Source organism: Muntiacus reevesi, chromosome 5, assembly GCF_963930625.1.
Source record: "Muntiacus reevesi chromosome 5, mMunRee1.1, whole genome shotgun sequence".
NCBI classification, from domain to species: domain Eukaryota; kingdom Metazoa; phylum Chordata; class Mammalia; order Artiodactyla; family Cervidae; genus Muntiacus; species Muntiacus reevesi.
In genome coordinates, this window is record NC_089253.1 from 90,282,417 (window position 1) to 90,303,848 (window position 21,432).

Below are 21,432 nucleotides of genomic sequence, written 5' to 3' on the forward strand. Positions count from 1 at the left end.
GACCCTATTGGAAACAGGGTCTTTGGAGATGTAACTGGTTAACATGCGGTCACATTGGAGTAAGGCTTCCCTGGTGGCTCAGCGGTAAAGAATCCGCCTGCAATGCAGGAGCCATAGGAGACTCAGGTTCTATCCCTAGGTGGGAAAGATCCCCTGGAGGAAGGCATGGCAACCCACCCCAGTATTCTTGTCTGGAAAATCCCATGGACAGAGGAGCCTGGTGGGCTACTATGGTCTATAGAGTCACAAATAGTCGGACACGACTGAGTGACTGAGCATTCATACATACTGGAGTCAGATGAGCCTTGTCCTTATAAGAAGAAGTCACACCCAGAGGAGGTCACATGAGGCAGAGACTGAGTGATGTGTCCACAAGCCAAGGTGTGCTGGGACGGGGCAGACTCTCAGAACCCTAGGAAGGAACTGACCCTACCCACAACTTGGTTTCAGATAATTGGCTTCCTGAACTGAGATGAAACATCATTTCTCTTGCTTTAAGCCTCCCAGTTGGCAGTCATTTGTTCTGGTGGCCCCAGGAAATAAGCACACCACCCTCCTCTCTACACCAGCCCCTTCCTCAGGCTTTTGAACCCACCCTATCCAGAAGACCCTCGTCAGGGTCATCAGCGATCACCTGGTGATGTGTCCACAAGCCAAGGCGTGCTGGGACGGGACAGACTCCAGAACACTACTCCTCCCCCAGCCCCTCAACTACTCCACTTCTCCTTCCTCCTCATCATCAACCCTAAACAGTGACTTGCCCCAGGGCTGGGCCTCAGCCCTCTTCTCCTTCCTTTCCTTGGTGACCTCATCCAGGGTCAGAGCTTTCAGCTCCGTCTCCACAGACCACGGTCCTATCTCCAGACCTACAGAGTCACTGTGACATGTTGAGTGAGCATCGCAAATGTCACTTCCCCACCATGGTGCCCACCCTGGTGGTGCCCACCCTGGCCCTCGCCAGGACCTGGCCCTTTCCCCTGGACAACCATCAGGGCTCCTCCCTGGCCTCCCGGTGGCCCCTCCTGCCCCCACCGTCCATTTCTACGCAGCAGCCAAAGATCTTTTAGGACATAAGATCAAACATCCTGCAGAGGCTGGGATTGCTGCCTTACCCTCACAGGTTTCCCATCCGGATCCTCCTAAGCCAGCCAGCAGTGCAGAGTGGGGCCCATTCATGTCTGATTAGGAGAGTGGAAGGCGAGAAGCCAACGGGGCCCTGGCACTGCCTGGCATTATGGTGGGGACAGAGGAGCATCCTCATCAGACACCAAGAGTGTGGAGGGGGCTCAAGCCTATGGGCACTTCCAGTCTCCCCCCTCCACCCCAGAGTCCAGCTCAGGGGTGGGCTTCTCATAACACATGCCCATGCTATTCCCCTCCCCCTCCACCCCTTTAATTTTCCCAAACAAGAAAAATTGCAAAGGCATCTGACCTCCCATCTAATGCAGAGCTGATAGGGTATTGACCGATCATGCCCATCTGGGCCTCTGGGACTGCTTTGGCAGAACCACCACCAAGCCTTGTCCTGACTCAGCAGGGGAACAGTTCTGTTTGTGCACGCCCTGATTCGCCATGGGGGAACAGGCCCCTCCCAGCCGCTCTGAGGTCTGTGTTCTGTCCTGGAGCTGGGCACATGAGCAGTGAAGTGGTGCACTCCCGGCATTGGCACTGACGGACCTGTTTCCAGAGGGGCCAGGGCTGCCCCGTTCTTGGAGAGACCAAGTCTCGGAAGCCTGAACCCAACAGTTGACTCATCTGTCTGCACAGAGCGGGCATTAAAGGACTTCCCTGTGGTCCAGTGGCTAAGACCCCCAGCTCCTAATGCATGGAGGCCGGGTTCAATCCCTGGTCAGGGAACTGGATCCCACATGCTGCAACTAAGAGTTTGCATGCTGCAACTAGAGATTCCACATGCTTCAACAAAGATCAAAGACTCCACGTGCCACAACTAAGACCCAGTGCAGACAAATAAATAAATATTACAAAAAAGGGGGGGAACATTGAACTCCCTGGGGCTGTGGTCACTGTCTACTAGGAAGAGATAAGCAGGACTAAAGGCCAGGGTCCCCTGAGAACTTGCCCTGCTGGTTCCCTAAACCAGGTCTGGATGACTTCCTCAGGGAGGTTACCTGCTGGATGCACACCTGCCAGGAGTACCAGGAGGACCTACGGTGCTGGGCTACACAGGTGAGGTGGACACCCCACCTGGCTGTGGGCTCACTGCCCTCACCCTGTCAGAGCCTGCCAGGAGCAGCAAGGGAAAGATGGGCAGAGGAGGGCTCCAAAGAGAAACATGTGTACCCCATGGAGTACAGGGGGCATCTGCTGTCAAATGGATGAGAGGTCGCTGGCTTTCACTATGTGGGCAGCCCTAGTACCCCCAGGACACAAAGCCCAGCTCAATAATATGATGGTTACTGTGCTAGAAGATCTGCTAGAACTGCAGATCAAACCTGGAGGCAGCTCAACCAGAAACAAACCACATCTGTCAAAGACCATCCATCCACTGATCCATTCATCCATTCAACCATCCATCCGCCCATCTACACAACCACCCACCCACCCACCCATCCATCCACTCCTTTACTTATTCATCCATCCATCCACCCATCTGTCCACCCCCCCATCCATCCATTTACTCCTTTAATCACTCACCCACTCAACTATCTATCTATCTATCCATCTGTCCATCCATCTACCCATCTATCCATTTACTCCTTTAGTCACTCATCCATTCACTCATCTATCTATCCATCCATCAATCCATCCATCCACCCATCTAACCAGTCACTCCTTTAGTCTCTCACCCACTCACTCACTCCTCTATCTATCCATTCCTTTAGTCATATACCCACCACCCATCCATCCATTCATGCATGTATGTATCCATCTACCATCTATCCATCCATTCACCCATCCATCCACTCCTTTAGTCATCCATTCATCCACCCACACATCCATCCATTCATCCATCCATCCATCCACCATTCATCTATGAGGTGCTGCCACGTAACCTGCAGACTCTAGCTAGAAATCCCATCTAATCAGAGGCAAGGCAAGGGTCTAAGGATCTGAATGTTGGGGTGTCTACTTAAAGACATTTAAATTGCAACAACTGTAAACTTTTAGCTGGGCCCAGCCAGGACCAGCAGGGCACGGGGAGGCCAGGGACACCTCACCAAAAACAGAGCCGAGGACACTTACGGTCGAGTCCATTCAAGTAGCGCATGCGGATCTCACAGTGGCCCCAGACGGCACTCACTACAGGGTACAGTTTTTTGCCCTTGAGTCCCCGAAAAGCTACTCCCATGTACTGTCCGTCCACAATGAAGCTCAGGGTCCCGTCGTCCATATCCAGGGCCACCAGGAAGGAGTCGGGGACAATGAACGTCTCATCCGGCTCCAGAAAGGCTGGGTATGTCTTGCTCGGCTGGTTTTTGCCGTCGTGGTAGAGACGGTTGCGACCCAAGTCCCAGCCCCAGGACTCATGGTTATTCCCCACGAGCGTCGTGTACCCCACGGAGTGCAGGGGGGCATCTGCCGTTGCCACCCCCACCACGGCATGGGTGCCCCGCTGCCTCATGGCCCACGTGATCTGCCACACGTGCAGCCCGCGCGTGTACCCAACTTTGCCCCTGATGGCGTCCGTGCTCTGGGCCACCGGATGCCGGTGGAAGATGAGCTTGTCGTCCTCCTTCACGAAGACATTGAGCGAGCGGTCATTGTTGTTCCAGGAGTGGAGCAGCTGGACGTCATAGGACACGGGGGGCATGTCCAGCAGCAGGTCCAGGCGGGTGGGCTTGCAATAGTCCAGACCCTGGAGCTCCTGCTTCAAGGGCCGGTACGTGGGGTCCCTCATGTCCACCGTCTTGATCCCTCCGGTGACCTTCTGCCCCATGTCGGCCTCCCGTTTCACCTGGTCACCGATCCCCAAGACAAACTCATCAATGGTGGGGCCACTTCTCCAGTTTTCAATCAGGCCGGGACGGCACTCCTAAGGGAGGTTGCTAGGTGATGTGGAGCATCCGGTACTGCCTAGTGGATGGAAGGAGAAACAGGAGATGAGCTGGGGGTGCAGAGAGAAGGGGTGAAATCCACTAGGTTCATGTATCACACAGGCATGTCCCTCCCATCACATCTGATTCCGGGCAGACCAGAGCCTCTGCATTGAGTGACGTCCCCTCTGTCCCTGCAGCCAGGTTAGCATGAAGGAGGGGGCCGTGCACCTGGAAGTCTGCGTGGAGAGGTGGGCTTGGGGGCAGGTGTTACACCCAACTGTGCCAGGTGTCCAGTCTGAGGCTTGCCAACTCATCACTGTTTCTCAGGGCAGAAGGCCAAGCTGGCCTGATCCCAAGGTCGGCTCAGGGCAGTGGGCGTCTCCTCTGGTCAAAGCAATGGGAGGCTTACTCCCAGCACCTGCTGTTTGGAGGGCAGGTGAATCCCCATGTGGTAGCAGAAACCGTTTGAGAAGCTGATTCCCAGTCCCTCCTTTCTTTCCAGCACAGCCACCTCCAAGGATGTACCACCAGTTCACACTAGGGGAGGGAACCCCAGGGTGGGCATAAAACTCCTGGCTCAGTGGCTCCAGGGGGCACAGCAACGGCCCCACCCAGCTGGCCCAGAATCAGGTGGGCACAGGGCTGTCACTGCCACCCCTGGGTGGTTCTGGACCCACCTTTAGACAGCCACCCTCTCCCACCCACACTGTTCAACTGCTGTCTAGTGTTTGGCTCCTCCAGTCCCCACAGCCCATCTGGGAAAGAAGTCCAACTCCAAGACGACTCATTTCCGTCCAGGCTACGCCATCCCTGTGTCCTTTAAGGAAGATCAGAGCCACGGGCTGGAGAGGAGAGCCTGCTGTCTGTCCTCTCCATCAGCAGTACTGGGAGGAGGGGCTGAAATGTGGGATAGATAGGACTCTGGTCACCCCCGCCACTCCTGTCCCCATGTCCGCCTTGAAGAAGGGGAAATCACAAGTTATTTTGGTTTCTTGAGCCTCACTCAAGAGGGAAGGTGCTTCCTGCCATCATAACCCCTTCCTCCCACTCCCCTGGCCCATGGGAGGGACTCTTGGCTGCCAAGTTTGGGGGATAGGCTCCGAGGACTGGCTTCCCAGGTGACTCAGTGGTAAAGAATCCACCTGCCAGTGCAGGAGATGCAAGAGACGTGGGCTTGATCCATGGGTCAGGAAGGTCCCCTGGAGGAAGACATGGAAACCCACTCCAGTATTCTTGCCTGGAGAATCCCATGGACAGAGGAACCTAGGGGGCTACAGCCCATGGGGTCACAAAGAGTCGAACATGACTGAGCATGCACACTCTCACGCTCTCCCAGGACTGACCAGACAAGGGAGCAGGAAGACTCCTGGCTACATAAACAGGACTAAATGAAGATATAGAGATGCTGGGCAAGAAGCCATGGGTGCCTGGCTGCTCGAGAAGCATCACAAGGGCACTTGTTCCCAGGAGCACGATGGTGCCTGAGACAAGGACAACACAAGGGAACCCAGTGTGGGGCTGCAGTTGGCATGTCATTTTCCCTCCAAGGCGCAAGATGGAGTGTCTGCCAGGGGACGAGGGCAGGGGCTGGCTGCAGAAGATCTGGTAACTTGGGACCACTGGCCTCCCCACCGGGCACCCAGGGACCTGCAGGACCAGGAGGACGGAAGGGATCTGCAGTGAGACAGGCTTCCGGTCTGGTCTCTGGCTGCACTGGAGCTGCCTCCCTCTCATCAGCTGGGACAAGATCCCCAGAGATGCCCCATACTCAAGGTGGCCAGGGGTCCTGGGAGGCAGGCTCTTGGCAAATGCCCATGTGGGAGTGCTTGGACTCCCTTATCTCAGCGAGCAGGTCACTCTTCTCACCCTCCAGCTTATCACTGTCTTGTCAGCTGGCTCAAGCCTCATAGCAGGAAGGACCTCTCTCCCTGAATCTCATGGGGTCAAAGATCCCACCCCACCCCACCCATTAGAACAGGTGGAGAGAGTGAGGGGGAGGCTAGGGATGGGTTGGGGGGAGAGGAGACCTGGGCAGGTGGGCCATGTGGGAAGGAAGGGTGGTAGGGGGAAAGTCCTTCCAACCCATTAATTTAAAATACTTGGGGAGAAATGAGTGGGAATGGAGAAGGACTACAGCAAGGAGGTTGAGGTCAAGTCAGAGGTGGAAGGAGGGAAGGGTTGATAGGGTGGTGGGAGGAGAGGGGGAGAGAGGGACAGAGGGAGCTCGTGGGCTAGTACATCTGGGACTGTGCACACATGTAACCCCTACTGGAGCTGGATCAAACCAGTCAGTCCTAAAGGAAATTAACCCTGAATATTCACTGGAAGGACTGATGTCGAAGCTGAAGCTCCAGTACTCTGGCCACCTGATGCAAAGAGCTGAATGATTGGAAAAGACCTTGATGCTTGGAAAGATTGAAGGCAGGAAGAGAAGGGGACTACAGAGGATGAGATGGTTGGATGGCATCACCGACTTGATGGACATGAGTTTGAGCAAGCTCCGGGAGATGTGAAGGCCAGGGAAGCCTGGAGTGCGGCAGTCCATGGGGCTGCAAGGAGTCGGACACGACTGAGTGATTGAACAACATAGCCGGGCCAGGATCAGCAAACTCTCTGTCAAGGGAGAGCTGGTAAATGCTTTAGGCTTTATGGGCCCAAGAGTCTCTGTGCAACTCCTCAGCCCTGCCTTGTCGCCTGGGAGCAGCCACAGACAACACATAAATAAAGAAGTCTGGCTGAGTTCCAATAAAACTTTATTTACAAGAGCAGACCAGGAGGTAGTTGGCCAGTCCCACACACGGATCACGGCAGCAGGAAAGCACGAGATGTTTGCTGGGAGGAATCGTGTGGCAGCAAGGTCAGTCCAGCCCCAGAACAAGGGTCAGAAAAGACAGAGTAACCTCTCAGCGGCTGGTCAGCTGTCTGTCTGAGTCGGCCACCTGCCTCCTCTTCATCTCCTGTCTACTTTCAAATATGGCCACAGGGACCCACTAGCCCTCTTTTATGGGACTATGGCCTGCGAGAGTGCTCCCCCCAGGCTCCTTCCCATCCTCACCTCCAGACTCTGCATCATTCCTCTGCCAGCCCTGCTCCTGAGGTTTCTAATCCTCAGCCCTCTGCCTGAGACTCATCCTACGCTTTTCTGAGCCTCCGTTTGCTCTTCTGTAAGATGGGTGTCAAAGAGGAGAGCTCGTCCCCAGGATCAGAGCAGAGCATGTGGTTGTGAGGGTCCCGTCTCCTCTCATACCCTGGGGGGGTGTGGGGGTGGGAGTGGGGGAGTGGGAGGAGAAGGGAAGCAGGAGTGGTGGGCAATCACAGTGACAGGGCGGGGACACTGTGATTCACACACTGGTGCTGCAGATGGACTCGCTTTACCCTGAGGAGCGACACAGAGGGATACAGCTCTCTCACGCACATGGGTACACACACACACATACACACACACGTCACACTAGGAGCCTGGTAAGGCCTCATGGAGTCTGCATTTACTTTCAAGACAGTGAATGAGATCAAAAGTTCTGAGATAGGGACTGCCCCGGTGGTCCAGTGGCTAAGACGCCACACTCCCTATGCAGGGAGCTGGGTTCGATCCCTGGTCAGGGAACCCACATGCCACAACTAAAGATCCAAAGTGCTGCAACAAAGACCCGACACAGCCAAATAAATAAATATTTAAAAAATTCAAAATAAACATTAACCAAAAAAAAGCTCTGGAACAGATGGGAGGGACGTCTTCAAAGCTCTGTGGTTGACTTGGTTGGACATTTTCCACCTAGAGTGAACACACCCCTCCCACCTGATGCCACACCCATCATCCTTGCTGGGATAAAAATCAGCTCATGGTTCACTGTGAAAGGGGATGTGTCTTGGACTCTCTAATGGGCAAAAGCCTTCCACATGTGTCCCCCTTGGGACGGGGTGGCCTGAGACTCTAAGAACCCACCAGAGTTGCCCATCCACAATGGAATTCCAGGTGGACCCCCAGTGCTAAGTGGATGAACCTCCTCCCACTGTCACCACCAGCAGCCAATCACGTGCTCTTGGCTCAGGGTCTGGGGAACAGCACTCCTATCCCAAAGCCTGGCTTCGAAGAGGATTTGCTGGGAGCCACAGCTATCCACCGAGAGAAAGACCAAAGCCTCACACAGCACCTTCCCTCCAGCTTCTTGGGCTCCTCTAGGTGGGCTCTCTGCTCTCAGAGGGCAGGGCAACCAGATCCAGAATTGGAGAACATGCTGGGAAGGAAGCCCAGAGCTGAACAGTGACCCCCAGTGAGTGGGGAGGAGTCAGAAGCATCTCTGAAGCCCACTGTCTGGGAGTCCAAGACCTGGGCCAGGGGAAGGGTACCCAGCCTTTACTGATCTAAAGCAGCAATCCTCTCTGAAGTGGGAGGGAAGGGCACACTGATCTCTGTCTCCTGGGCACACAAGGTTGAGAACACCTGTTGGATACACCCACGATTTTCACTATGCAAGAGGAAAGTCATCTGACAGGCTTCTATCGGTGACAGAGGGACCAGCAAGCCTTGTGGGATGCACAAGGAACAGGAGAAGATGTGGGGAAAAGGCCGTTTGTGTATGGGTGTGGGCATGTATCCCAGACAGACAGACTCCACCGGGGACAGGCTTATTGGCAAATAGGTGCCACGTGACAGTCTCCATTCAGGTGTAAAACACGCCGAAATCACCCACTGACCACTCTTCCAGGGGTCTCGTCTGTAAAACCCCACTGCCCTGCAGAGGGACATGTGGGCAAAGATGCCCACTGCACCATAAACTCCAGCAGCCGTGAAGAGAAGGAGGTGGCCCCTCAGATGTGCTGACTTAACGTAACATATAAAATGACGCTGTTATATTTTAAAAAACAACTTGGAGAACATGCAGAGCATGAACTGGTGTTTGTAAGAACAGAATTTTTAATGCTATCTGTGCACATTTGTCTGTAGGCATAGAGAAAGGTCTAGAAGAATAAACACCAAAACTGTCACAATAGTTAATCCTGGAGAGTGGGGGGTGGGATGCATTAACTTTAAGGACTCTTTGAATTGAAAAAAAATGTAATGCATGTATTCTGTTTTGCGATGAAAAGGATGTTTAAGCACACAAAAAAAGAATAAAAAGGTGGACAAATACTGATTTAACATACTACATTCACAAGAGCAAGTTGTTCCCAAAGCAACTCCTAGTCTTTCCATGTATGTCACTTCTTATAAAGCAAGCACAGGATAAATGCTTAATTTACCCAGGAAGATATACATGAAGGAGACAGCAGGGCATTTAAAATACAGGACAAGAATTCCCAGTTACAGCTCTGGAACCATCCCCCCAAAAGAGGACAGTATTTCTACAATAAGTTTTCCCAAGACTTCTAATTGCACTGCTTTTACATCTCGAATGTTACTTTTTCCCAGCAAAAATGGGGTAGCTATTTGTTAGTCCTAAAGGAAATCAACTCTGAATATTCACTGGAAGGATGGATGCTGAAGCTGAAGCCTCAATACTTTGACCACCTGATGCGAAGAGCTGACTCATTGGAAAAGACCTTGAAGCTGGGAAAGATTGAAGGCAGGAGGAGAAGGGGCAACAGAGAATGAGACAGTTGGAAGGCATCACTGACTCAACGGACATGAGTTTGAGCAAACTCCGGGAGATACTGAAGGACAGGGAAGCCTGGCATGCTGCAGTCCACGGGGTTGCAAAGAGTCAGACACAACTGAGTGACTGAAAAACAATAATCTGTCTCCGTGGGCTCCAAACAAGAAAAGACCTGCGCCATCCTCAGACAAGAAACCCAGTCATGGTGGTTATACGTGGTTCTGTGCTCTGCCAAGGCCAGGTGGGGGCATGAGGAAGGAGGACCTCCAGGGGACAGAGGCTGGAGAGGGGCAAGACCACCAACCTTGACTCAGCCGGGACAGCACCCTCAGCACCTGCTGGGAATGCGACACTGTCCCTTCAATTAAATCAGCAGCTCCGCAGTTCTGGCTTCCAAAAAATCACTTTCGAATCAATTGGAACTGCTAAAAATTACCCTTTTGTTTTATTGTTAAAGACAAAAAATGTTTGTTGGGCGAGCAATACCCTCTGTTGGAGACACGTCCAAGGTGATAGGTGACAAATGGATGGGACGGGGTGGTGTGGCAGGGGACACAGAGGCGGTCACTGTGGCATGGCAGGCGAACACCCAACCCTGCTTTCAGCTCAGTTCCCCCTCAATGCGTCCGACTGACCCCAGAACAGTAAAACCATTGTTTCAACACGCGATGGGGAAAGAATAAAATTCAGGATGTGGAACAAGGTGACCTATTTATAAAGCCTCCTTTCACCTGCAGATCAAATAAGCTCCCTCCCTCCACCTCCCCGCCTCACACAGCGCTGGTTGCAGCCGAGGATTTTGCAAGAGAAGCAGGCCTGAGCAATGGGCTATTAGAGCAGGACACAGCTTCTGCAGCCGGGCTGAGTGACTGCCACGCTCTGTCTGCTAACTGGGGTTTTGTGCTTCGTGAGCAGGGGCTCAAGAACACGTTTCAGTGGTGGGAGCACCCAGGGAGGTTGTGCTCCGTGCAAGCCTGACCACAGAGCCTGGGCCAAGGTGCCACCAACCGCAGGACAAAAGCCATGTTATGTGGTCATTACCACCTCTACTACATGCACCTATAGCCTTGAGGAGAGACACCCAAGAAGATCCAGGAAAGCTGTCTTCTTGCTCAAGCAGGGCTAGAAAAGTCAGCGTCTGCCCCCAGAATCAACAAAAAGGATCGGACCTTTCTGGAAAGTTCTGATGAGTGGCTCTGGAGAGAAAAATCCCACACGGGCTGGAGCTCTAGTCTCTGACCTCAAAAGACCAAAAGATGCACCTGCCGTAAACACCTACGGAAGGACCCAGATTACTCACGGCACTTTCAGAAAGGGCTCAAATCAGTTGAGCCTGGCCTCTGGGAAACAGCATTCACATTCATTCAGAGACTAAAAATCATGAAAAAAAAGAAGTCACGGCTGCAGCCAAGTCAAGGTTATGATGACAACAGCTCCGTTCACATGAGCAGCTCTGCTCCTGGGAGGGAACTGAATGACAATGACACACGGTGACCTCCAGAAAGCTTTCCGAGACAGCAGCAGATGCCCAGTGGGGAGGAAGTCTAGATGGTGGACTCCCCACGTCACTCAGGTTGGGCGGTCCGTCACACTGGGTCTGCCCGGTCCATGCAGGAACTGGACGGGGGAGGGGTGTCCGTGGGAAGGGGGCAGGAAGGGAGCGCAGAGGACAGTGTCACAGCCACTTCCCAGGGGAGAGCCCATGGGTGCCCAAGGGGGAAGGCTCAGGGATGCAGGTCCCTCCTCACCCCACCCTGGCTGATGGCAGAAGCCCACAAACCCTGATGGACTGCTGGTCCCAGTGAGTGCGCTGCAGCCTCGAGAGAAATGGGGTTCGCCTTCCCCCAGGTGAGCGCCAGGACAAGGCTCCCTGGGGAAACAAGAGTCCTCTCTTGCACTGGCCGCCTGCAGGACACACGCTCACCTGTTCGCTCCAGCTCCGTGTGGCCTGTGAGGAGGCCTGGGACAACACTCGCCTGCATCGGGACCCTCAGAGCGAAGCCTGACCATGTCCAGGCTTTAGGCCTGGAGACCTGAGTGTGAGCAGGTGACACTCTGGCCTCCTCCCATGGGATGTGCCAACTGGGAAAGATCACCTCTGAGAGTCGTCCCATGGGTCACCCCATGTCCCTCCAGGAGGAACGAGCAGGAGGGAGGCCAGGGAGAGATGTGAGGCTGTGAGAGGAATCAGTCCACAGAGAGATTCGAGGGGTTGGCTGCTGAGAGAGCTAGAGGGGCCTGTGTTCACTTATCCCACCTGTAGGTTCAGGTGATGCTCTCAAACCACCTAGGGAGTAAAAGGAGGGGGAAGAGTGGCATTCTGTGTAGCTAAAGCACTTCACATAGCATTGGGGGAACACAGTAGGTGTTTAGTACATGCCACTCCCTGCCTTCTCCCACCTCCCTTTAACAAGACTTCTTTAGTCGCTAAGTCGTGTCCGACTCTTTTGTGACTCCATGGACTGTACCCCACCAGGCTCTTCTGTCCATGGAATTCTCCAGGCAAGAATACTGGATTGGGTTGCCATTCCCTTCTCTGGGGATCTTCCTGACCCAGGGAATGAACTCACGTTTCCTTCATTGCAGGCAGACTCTGAGCCACCAGGGAAGCCACACGTTCACAGGAGTGGTTCTCAAAGCAGAGTCCCTGGATCAGTAGATCAGTGTCATCCTTAGAGACAGCAAATGCTTGGGTCCCACCCTATCCTCCGGAATCAGGTATGCTGGGGGTGGGGCTGGCATTCTAATGAGCCCTCCAGGGATTAGGACACTTGCTAGTTTAAAGGAATTGCAGCTCAAGATTCTGTAATCTCAAATCCACATTGAGAACTGACAAGCTTGGACTGATGACTACAATTTTTAAAAATTTCTTGTTCTGTCCTGATTTGAAATCTTTCAAATGTTATACATACTCTTTTTTTTTTTTTTTGAAAGTTGCTCAGTCATATCGGACTCTTTGTAATTCCATGGACTGTAGCCTGCCAGGCTCCTCTGTCCATGGAATTCTCCAGGCCAGAATACTGGAGTGGGTAGTTGTGGGATATTCCCAATCCAGGGATCGAACCCAGGTCTCCCACATTGGAGGCAGATTCTTTACCATCTGAGCCAGCCGGGAAGCCCAAGAATTCTGGAGTGGGTAGCCTATCCCTTCCCCAAGGGCATCTTCCTGGCCCAGGAGTTGAACCAGGGTGCCCTACATCGCAGGCAGATTCTTTACCAGTTGAGTTACCAGAGAAGTCCATGCTCAAAAGAAATCACAGAGAAATAAAATATCACACTCCTACTCTAGCACAGATACAGGGACTGTCCACTCACAGCAAAGGATCACACCACACACACTACCCCCAAGTTGCTTTTTCCAAGTCATAATATATTAGCTCCAGTTTACATCAACTTTATGCTTTAGTAGCTATGTAATATTCCATCATCACAATTTTGGTAACTTTTCTTTTTTTTAGCTGTGTCACATGACTGTGGGATCTTAGATCCCTAACCAAGGATCAAACTCCCGCCCCCTGCAAAGGAAGCATGGAAGGAGTCCTAATTACTGGACTGCCAGGGAATTCCTGTGTGTCTTCCCATTTAGTTCATGGCCACCTCTCCTCTCATTGCCCTCAAAATCTTGGACTGCAGAACCTCCCACCCCACTGTCTATTTTTAGAAGAAGAAAATCCAATGTGAAAGTAACCTACCATCAGGCTTCCTGCTGTTGAAACTGTGGGGTCTGAAGGTGCTCGCAAGTTTCTGCACTCACTGGGCTGAAGGTTTGTCCACTGGACCTTGAATGGACCACAGCCAATGAACGTGGGCAAGATTCTAAAAGGAATGGGGCAGTGCGTCTCTTAGTGCAACCTAATCACGGTTCCCTGGGTGAGATTTCACGGAACTCAACAGGATACCAAGGACGCGGCAAATCCCTGGGCCTCACAGGCCAGTTGGTGAAAGAAAAGGGACTTAAATATCCTTTAAAGATACAATGGCCTATAGGTTACTGGCCTTCCTCCTCCAATCTTGTCAACCTGGAAAGTCCTGAACATCTGGGCTGATAACTCAACAAGGGAGACCACAGCAGGCCCACAGGTGGCAAATATATTCATCCTGAACTTCCAGGCAAACACAAGGGTCTGGGCACCAGATTCCCGTGGTGCCAGCTGGTCACATGAGGGATGAGGCGAGGAGGCAGGAAGAGGTCTCCCCAGCTGGCGCATCTACGGAGATGGACACAGCTATCTAAGATGTTAGCTGAAAGGATCACTGTATGAGGGGCAAGGGAAAAGTTCTGCTATCTTAAGTGACTGCAGCCACAAAACTAAATGATGCTTGCTCCTTGGGACAAAAACCATGACCAACCTAGACAGCATGTTAAAAAGCAGAGGCATCACTTTGCCAACAAAGGTCCATGTGGTCAAAGCTATGGTTTTTCCAGTAGTCATGTATGGATGCGAGAACTGGACCATAAAGAAGGCTGAGCGTTGAAGAATTGATGCTTTTGAACTGTGGTGTTGGAGAAGACTCTTGAGAGTCCCTTGGACAGCAAGAAGATCAAGCCAGTCAATCCTAAAGAAAATCAACCCTGAATATTCACTGGAAGGACTGATGCTGAAGTTGAAGCTCCAATAATTTGGCCACCTGATGCAAAGACCCGACTCATTGGAAAAGACCCTGATGCTGGGAAGATTGGGGGCAAGAGGAGAAAGAGGAGACAGAGGATGAGATGGTTGGATGGCATCACCCACTGACTCAATGGACAAGAGTTTGAGCAAACTCAGAGAGAAGGACAGGGAAGCCTGGAGTGCTGCGGTCCATGGGGTCACAGAAAGTTGGACACGACTTAGTGAATGAACAACAATCTTAAGTGGAAGGAAGGACACAACTATATCTGCCCTACTAGTAGAGTCTAGAAAAAAGTATACAGGCACATGTGTGAAAAGAGAAGAAAATAAGCAGCAAAAATGATGTTGCTATGTTTACAGTGATGAGTTTATGAGCTTCCCTTTCTTTCAGAGTTCCTTACTGTTGTCCTATTGTTGCAAAACCATAAGTGGATGAATCCAAATGTCCATCAACGCATGACGGCATAAACAATTGGAAAACATATATAATGGACTATCACTCAGCCATAAACAGGAAAAAAGGACTGACACCTGCCATAGCATGGGTGGACCTCAAATCCTTCATGCTGGGAAAGAAGGCAGATCCAATGGTCACACAGTGGTGTTCTCACGTCTGTGAAACAGCCGGAATAGGTAAATCCATAGAGACAGAAAGCAGACTGGTGGTTGCCAGGGACCAGGGGAGGGGGAATGGGGAGTGAAGGCTAAGGGGTCAGGGTCTGTTTTATAGGGGGGCAGTGATTGGTGAAACATTTTACAACTAGACAGAGGTGGTGGCTACACAGCATCGTGAAGGTACTAGATGCCACAGAACCGTCCTCTTGAAAATGGTTACTGTTACATGAAATGTCACAACAAATGAAAACACACAAATAGATGAAAACTATGCACTTTTCCAAAATCCACATGGCAGGAGGTAGGTGTGGGAAGAGCCACAGAGCCGGGAGGAGCCCAGAGCTTGTGGAGACCCAGCGGGCAGAACCAGGCCCCTCAGTCAAGTTTACACAGGGAGACAGCACTAAAGAGCCTCATAGTAAGGAGCAAAGAGCCTTCTAGAGCTGAGTTTTCCGCTCCCCACCCTACCCCCTTCCTTTCCTAGGAAAGAAAGAGCTCAGAGCTGTGGTTTGGCAGCCCTGCTGCTTTGAGACGGCACCTGTGGATGGAGTTTCCCCCGGCACCTGGGGGAATCCGGAATGCGTGCCTGCATCCTGGTGCCTGCGTCCGTGATGTGGTGCAGGGAGGAGACGAATCGACACACACACACAGGTGCCAGTGGTTGGAGGAGGAGGATGTGTGAGAACCAAGGTCACGTGGACCCCACATCCACACATCCTCCACTCTGGGAAGCAGGCAGGTTGAGGAGAGACAACACCCGGAGTTCCAGGTTCTGGCTTGTTTACGGAGCAGCTCAACACCCTGAGGCCACTCCAAACTGGCAAAGGCTACCGTGTGTTACAAGGTTCTCAGCGCTCGCTCACTCCCCGTTGATGACATCGGCGCCCACCTGCCAGCCATGATGATGCCACAGTGCAGGGCGCTGGTCCAGGCCAGGCAGGTCCCAGGATAATGCACAGTGTGACCGGACCTGCTGCTGCATGCAAACCCGCTCTCATGGGTGGAGTTTCTGTGTTCCCATGTGTCTGTGTTCCCGATCATAGCTCACAGACTTGGAGAGACCTCAGTTTCTCATGCCAGGTGCTACCTTCTCCCACAAACCCCTTTTGGCCAGACTCACTCCTGGTAAACACGGAAAAATGGACCCCAAAGGGCCATGCTCTAGGCATATATATGTATATACTTGATTGATTCAGTCACTAAGTCTGACACTTTGCAACCGCATGGACTGTAGCCAGCCATGCTCCTCTGTCCATGGGGTTCTCCAGGCAAGAATACTAGAGTGGGTTGCTATTTTCTTCTCCAGGGGATCTTCCCAGACCAGGGATCAAACCCATGTCTCTGGCATTGGCAGGCAGATTCTTTATCACTGAGCCACCAGAGAAGCCATATATGTATACAGTAGGTGCTCATAAAGACCTGAGTTGCTTTCTCACCCATCCCACAAGCACCTGCTAATCCCCCATGGGGAAGCGTGGGCTTCCTGAGACCCTTTCTTTGTTCCTTAGTCTCCGAGAACCTCAATTAAGTGGATGATTCAAAACCGGGAACTGGTGCCTGGGAAAGCTAGAGAATGTTCCACCTACTCTGCCAGAAAGCATCTTCCCCAGGTGGAAGCTGGCAAAACTCGACGAAACCTACAAGACAGACAACTGCAGAAGTGATCCAACCTGAGGGGTGGCCTGCAAATGTTCAGCTAATGAGCATTTGGTAAAGCCAAGTTCAAATTAGGTGCTTTAGGGCTGGAATTCATTCCCAAAATATTTGTTAGACACCTACTACATACATTATACATATTCATACTCTAGGGCTTCCCTGATGGCTCAGTGGTAAAGAATCCCCCTCCCAATGCAGGAGACGCAAGTTCAATCCCTGGATTGGGAACAGCCCCTGGAGAAGGAAATGGCAACCCACTCCAATATTCTTGCCTAGAAATCCCATGGACAGAGGAGCCTGGCGGGCTATAGTCTAGGGGGTTGTGAAAGAGTTAGACATGACTTAGCAACTGAACAACATATATACTATAGAAGTAGAAATCATTGCCCTCAAGGAGCTTGTCTGATGAGGGAGACATATAGCCATTGTAACAATCTTCTGAACAATCAATGTGAGCTTCAGGACACAGATTTTTATCTGTTGTCTTCAAGATGGGAGGCCCCATGCCTAGAACGTGGTCTGAAACAAAACAGGTGCCAAACAAACAAGCCTTGACTGAATATCTAACACTGTTGTAGTTGTTCAATCACCAAGTCGTGTCCAACTCTCTCTCTGTAACCCCATGGGCAGCAGCTCACCACGCCTCCCTGTCCCTCACCGTCTTCTGGAGTTTGCCCAAGTTCATATCTAACATGGGGCCAGGTAATAAGTATCAAAGAAAAATAAAGCAGAGTAGCAAGGACAGAGAAAGGGATGGGAGAAGGTGGTGAGGAAAGACTTCTCTGATACAGTGACACATGGACATAGACCTGGAGGAAGCAAAGGAGAAAAGCATGTGAGTATTCAAAGGGAAGAGTGTCCTGGGCAGAAGGAACAGGATGTGCAAAGGCCCTGAGGTCTGAGCATGTGTGGCAGATCAGGGGAACAACAGAGATGTGGTGTGGCTAGAACAGGAGGAGGAAGAGGCTGTGGAGGGAGGTGGTGCAAGGTGTACTGAGGGCAGGCACACCAGGCCTTGATGGTAACAAGGAAGAACTTTAGATTTTGTCTTCAGTGTCATGAGAAACAAGCAGAGGGCTTTGTGCATGCAGAGAATACAATCTGACTTCCCTTCTAACAGAATCCCTCTTGGCTGCTGTGTTGAGAAGAGGCTGTTCGTAGCCAGAGACCAGCTAGGAACTCAATGCAAGGATGAAGCTTGGATGGGGGAGTGGTGGAAGTGGTAGGATCCAGAGTGTAACCTGAACTAGATATAACCCCATGTGAGTGCATGCACACTAAGTCACTTCAGTCGTGTCCGACTCTTTGTGACCCTATGGACCGTAGCCTGCCAGGCTTCTCTGTCCATGGGATTCTCCAGGCAAGAATACTGGAGCGGCTCTGACATAAATCACAGCAAGATCCTCTATGACCCAACTCCCAGAGTAATGGAAATAAAAGCAAAAATAAACAAATGGGACCTAATTAAACTTAAAAGCTTTTGCACGATGAAGGAAACTATGAGCAAGGTGAAAAGACAGCCTTCAGAATGGGAGAAAATAATAGTGAATGAAGCAACTGACAAAGAAGTAATCTCAAAAGTATACAAGCAGCTCATGTAGCTTAATACCAGAAAAATAAACGACCCAATCAAAAAATGGGCCAAAGAACTAAACAGACATTTCTCCAAAGAAGACATACAGATGGCTAACAAACACATGAAAAGATGCTCAACATCACTCATTATCAGAGAAATGTAAATCAAAACCACAATGAGGTACCATCTCACGAAGGTCAGAATGGCTGCTATCAAAAAGTCTACAAACAATAAATGCTGGAGAAGGTGCAGAGTAAAGAGAACCCTCTTACCAACCCTCTGTTGGTGGGAATGCAAACTAGTACAGCCACTATGGAGAACAGTGTGGAGATTCCTTAAAATACTGGGAATAGAACTGCCATACAACCCAGCAATCCCATTGCTGGGCATACACACTGAGGAAAACAGAATTGAAAGAGATGTGTGTACCCCAATGTTCATCGTAGCACTGTTTACAATAGCCAGGACATGGAAGCAACCTAGATGTCCATTGGCAGATGAATGAATAAGAAAGCTATGGTACATGTACACAATGGAATATTACTTAGCTATTAAAAAGAACGTATTTGAATCAGTTCTAATGAGGTGGATGAAACTGGAACCTATTATACAGAGTGAAGTAAGTCAGAAAGAAAAACACCAATACGGTATATTAACGCATATATATGGAATTTAGAAAGATAGTAATGATGACTCAATATGCGAGACAGCAAAAGAGACACAGCTATAAAGAACAGACTTTTGGACTCTATGGGAGAAGGCAAGGGTGGGATGATTTGAGAGAATAGCATTGAAATGTATATTACCATATGTGAAATAGATCACCAGTCCAAGTTCGATGCATGAAATAGGGCACTCAAAGCCGGTGCACTGGGGCAACCCTGAGGGATGGGATGGGGAGGGAGGTGGGAGGGGGGGTTCGGGATGGGGGACACATGTACAGCCGTGGCTGATTCATGTCAATGTATGGCAAAAACCACCACTATATTGTAAAGTAATTAGTCTCCAATTAAAATAAATTAATTGATTAAAAAAAAAAAGAATACTGGAGTGGGTTGTCATGCCCTCCTCCAGGTGATCTGCCTGACCCAGGGATCAACACTGCATCTCTTACGTCTCCTACGTTGGCAGGCAGATTCTTTACCACTAGGGCTTCCCTGGTGGCCCAGCTGGTGAAGAATCCGCCTGCAATGCGGGAGACCTGGGTTCAATCTCTGGGTAGGGACGATCCCCTGGAGAAGAGAATGGCTACCTACTTCAGTATTCTGGCCTGGAGAATTCCATGGACCCCATAGTCCATGGGGTCGCAAAGAGTTGGACACAACTGAGCAAATTTCACTTCACTTTTTATCACTAGCGCTATCTGGGAAGCCCATAAACCCGTAGGCTATCATATCATACCTGGTGTAAGCAAAGGGCTGCTTAAGCTTTAAAGGTGGTGGTGAGTGAAGACACAGATGCAGAGCCCAGTGGTCTAATGGTGGTCTAATCCGGCCCCATGACTACAGCTCTTTTTCGGTCTACTCCTGGCCTAACAGGGATATCAGGCCACAAAACTTGAGACACAAATCATGAGGGCCACTTGCGCGTTTCCCTGAGCTCTGGTTCCGTGCCTCCCATTTGCTCCTTTCAGAGGCAAACACTGATGCTACCTGAGTGGCCTGCCTCAGGTTTATACATCACTCTCTTGTGAGTTTGGTAGGTATATCGAAACTGGATCAGGGATTTCCCCAGTGGTCCAGTGATTGACTCCATGCTTCCAATGCAGGGGGTCAGGGTTTGATCCCTGGTCAGGGAACTAGATCCCACATGCAGCAACTGAGAGTTTGCAACCTCACCTAAAGATCCTGCATGCCGCAACTAAGACCTAGTGCAGCCAAATAAATAAAGATATTTTAAAATAAATTTAAAAATGATATCAATATTAGATATATTGTTGAAATTCAGTCACTAAGTTATGTCTGACTCTTTGTAGCACGGACTGCAGCATGCCAGGCTCCCTTGTCCTCCACTATCTCCTAGAGCTTGCCCAAATTCAGGTCCATTCAGTTGGTGATACTGGATATATTGGGGGGAAAATCCCGTTCTTGAACATGCAAAAGGTAGGTGGGCCATAATGACCCCAAAGGCCAGGCCCAGCACAGCCCCTTGGCATCCTCATCTGGTTAGCTCTGAGGCTTCTACTGAAGACTTCTTGGAACTAAAACAGGGTGGATCAAGGAAAAAGGGAGAAGACTACAGACAAAGATGGAGAAGGCTGCAATCTGAAGTTGGGCCGCGTGGGTTTAACTTTCAGCTCCACAAGCTGGGCAACCTTGGGCAAGTGCTCCCACCTCTCTGAGCCTCAAGTTCCTCATCTGTTGACATGGGGATGATGACTGTTCAACCCTACTGATTTGCTTTAGGGATTAAATGGGGATGCCAACACTTAAAAAAGCTGAGCACTTAATAAAGAGCCACAGTAGCCATGTATGTGTAGTTTAATGTTCTGAGGAAAAGGAGGGAGGGAGGGAGAGAGAGGGAAGGAGGCAAGGAGGGCTTCTTGAGGAGCTGTCTCCTCCCCAGGGGTGGAATGCAGCCATGCAAATTCTGACACCCATCCCCCACTGCAAACTCAGCACTCTCCCAGAGAACAGCTGCCTTGGGGTGTCCATGACCCAGCTCGGTGGCCGCCTCTTGCCATGGGAAGCTCACTAATGGCGACAGAGAGGTCTCCACTGGAAGCTCCCAGGTGATGCTGAAGCTGAAGCCACTCAAAGCCAGCCATGGTTTTGTCTGCCTCTGCCGAAATCCCCCAATGCCCCTACCTCATCCCCCATGCCGCCCCCCCAACAATGTGCCGGCTCCGGTCCGGCAGTGGCAGTGGGTCTGCCAGGCCTCTGTGCGCTCTGGGGCCAGGGGGCCAGGACAGACACATCTGGAGAAGTTTCTTGGGAAAGCAGCTTGGATCTGGGGTGAATCTGGTCCACTTGTCACATATGAAGATACAAAAGGAGGAAAGGGGAAGTGGAAAAAAGGGAAATTGGTCCAATAACCATTTAATGGGCTGATCCAGGATGGCAATTGGGGCAGAGGGAGGAGGAAGCCAGATGGAGGCACTGGCTTTGCCCAGCAAGTTTGTCAGCCATACTTCAGAATCAAGCGAGCCCAGGATGGGCCAGTGGACCTGGACCAGGGCCTCGGTACCTAGCAGGAGTGAGGGCTACACACGCATGTTTCATGCGCTCGCCTCTGCAGGGCTGCACTGCGACTCCAGACAGAACACGCTCAGAAAGGTATTTCCTCTGCAAGCTGGGCCTTCCATAAAATCACAGCAGCAGCATGTCACCTTCACAGGCGACATGGGGAGTGGGGGATGTGTCCCCCACACTTCAGTGTCA

The 21,432-nt window shown here is 51.3% G+C and overlaps 1 protein-coding gene across 3 annotated transcripts in view; it reads right to left on the reverse strand.

Annotated features, from left to right (window-relative positions):
• The window catches only part of SPSB1 (splA/ryanodine receptor domain and SOCS box containing 1), a 70,773-nt gene that overhangs the window by 7,518 nt on the left and 41,823 nt on the right, over window positions 1–21,432 (reverse strand). For 2 of the 3 annotated variants that reach the window (XM_065935809.1, XM_065935812.1), the window contains exon 2: window positions 3,205–4,035. In XM_065935809.1, coding sequence (XP_065791881.1) covers window positions 3,205–3,898 — 694 coding nt within the window. In that variant the 5' untranslated portion in view covers window positions 3,899–4,035. Of the gene's footprint in view, window positions 1–3,204; window positions 4,036–13,284; window positions 13,381–21,432 lie in introns of those variants that run through there. The other variant, XM_065935811.1, reaches the window with a different exon arrangement.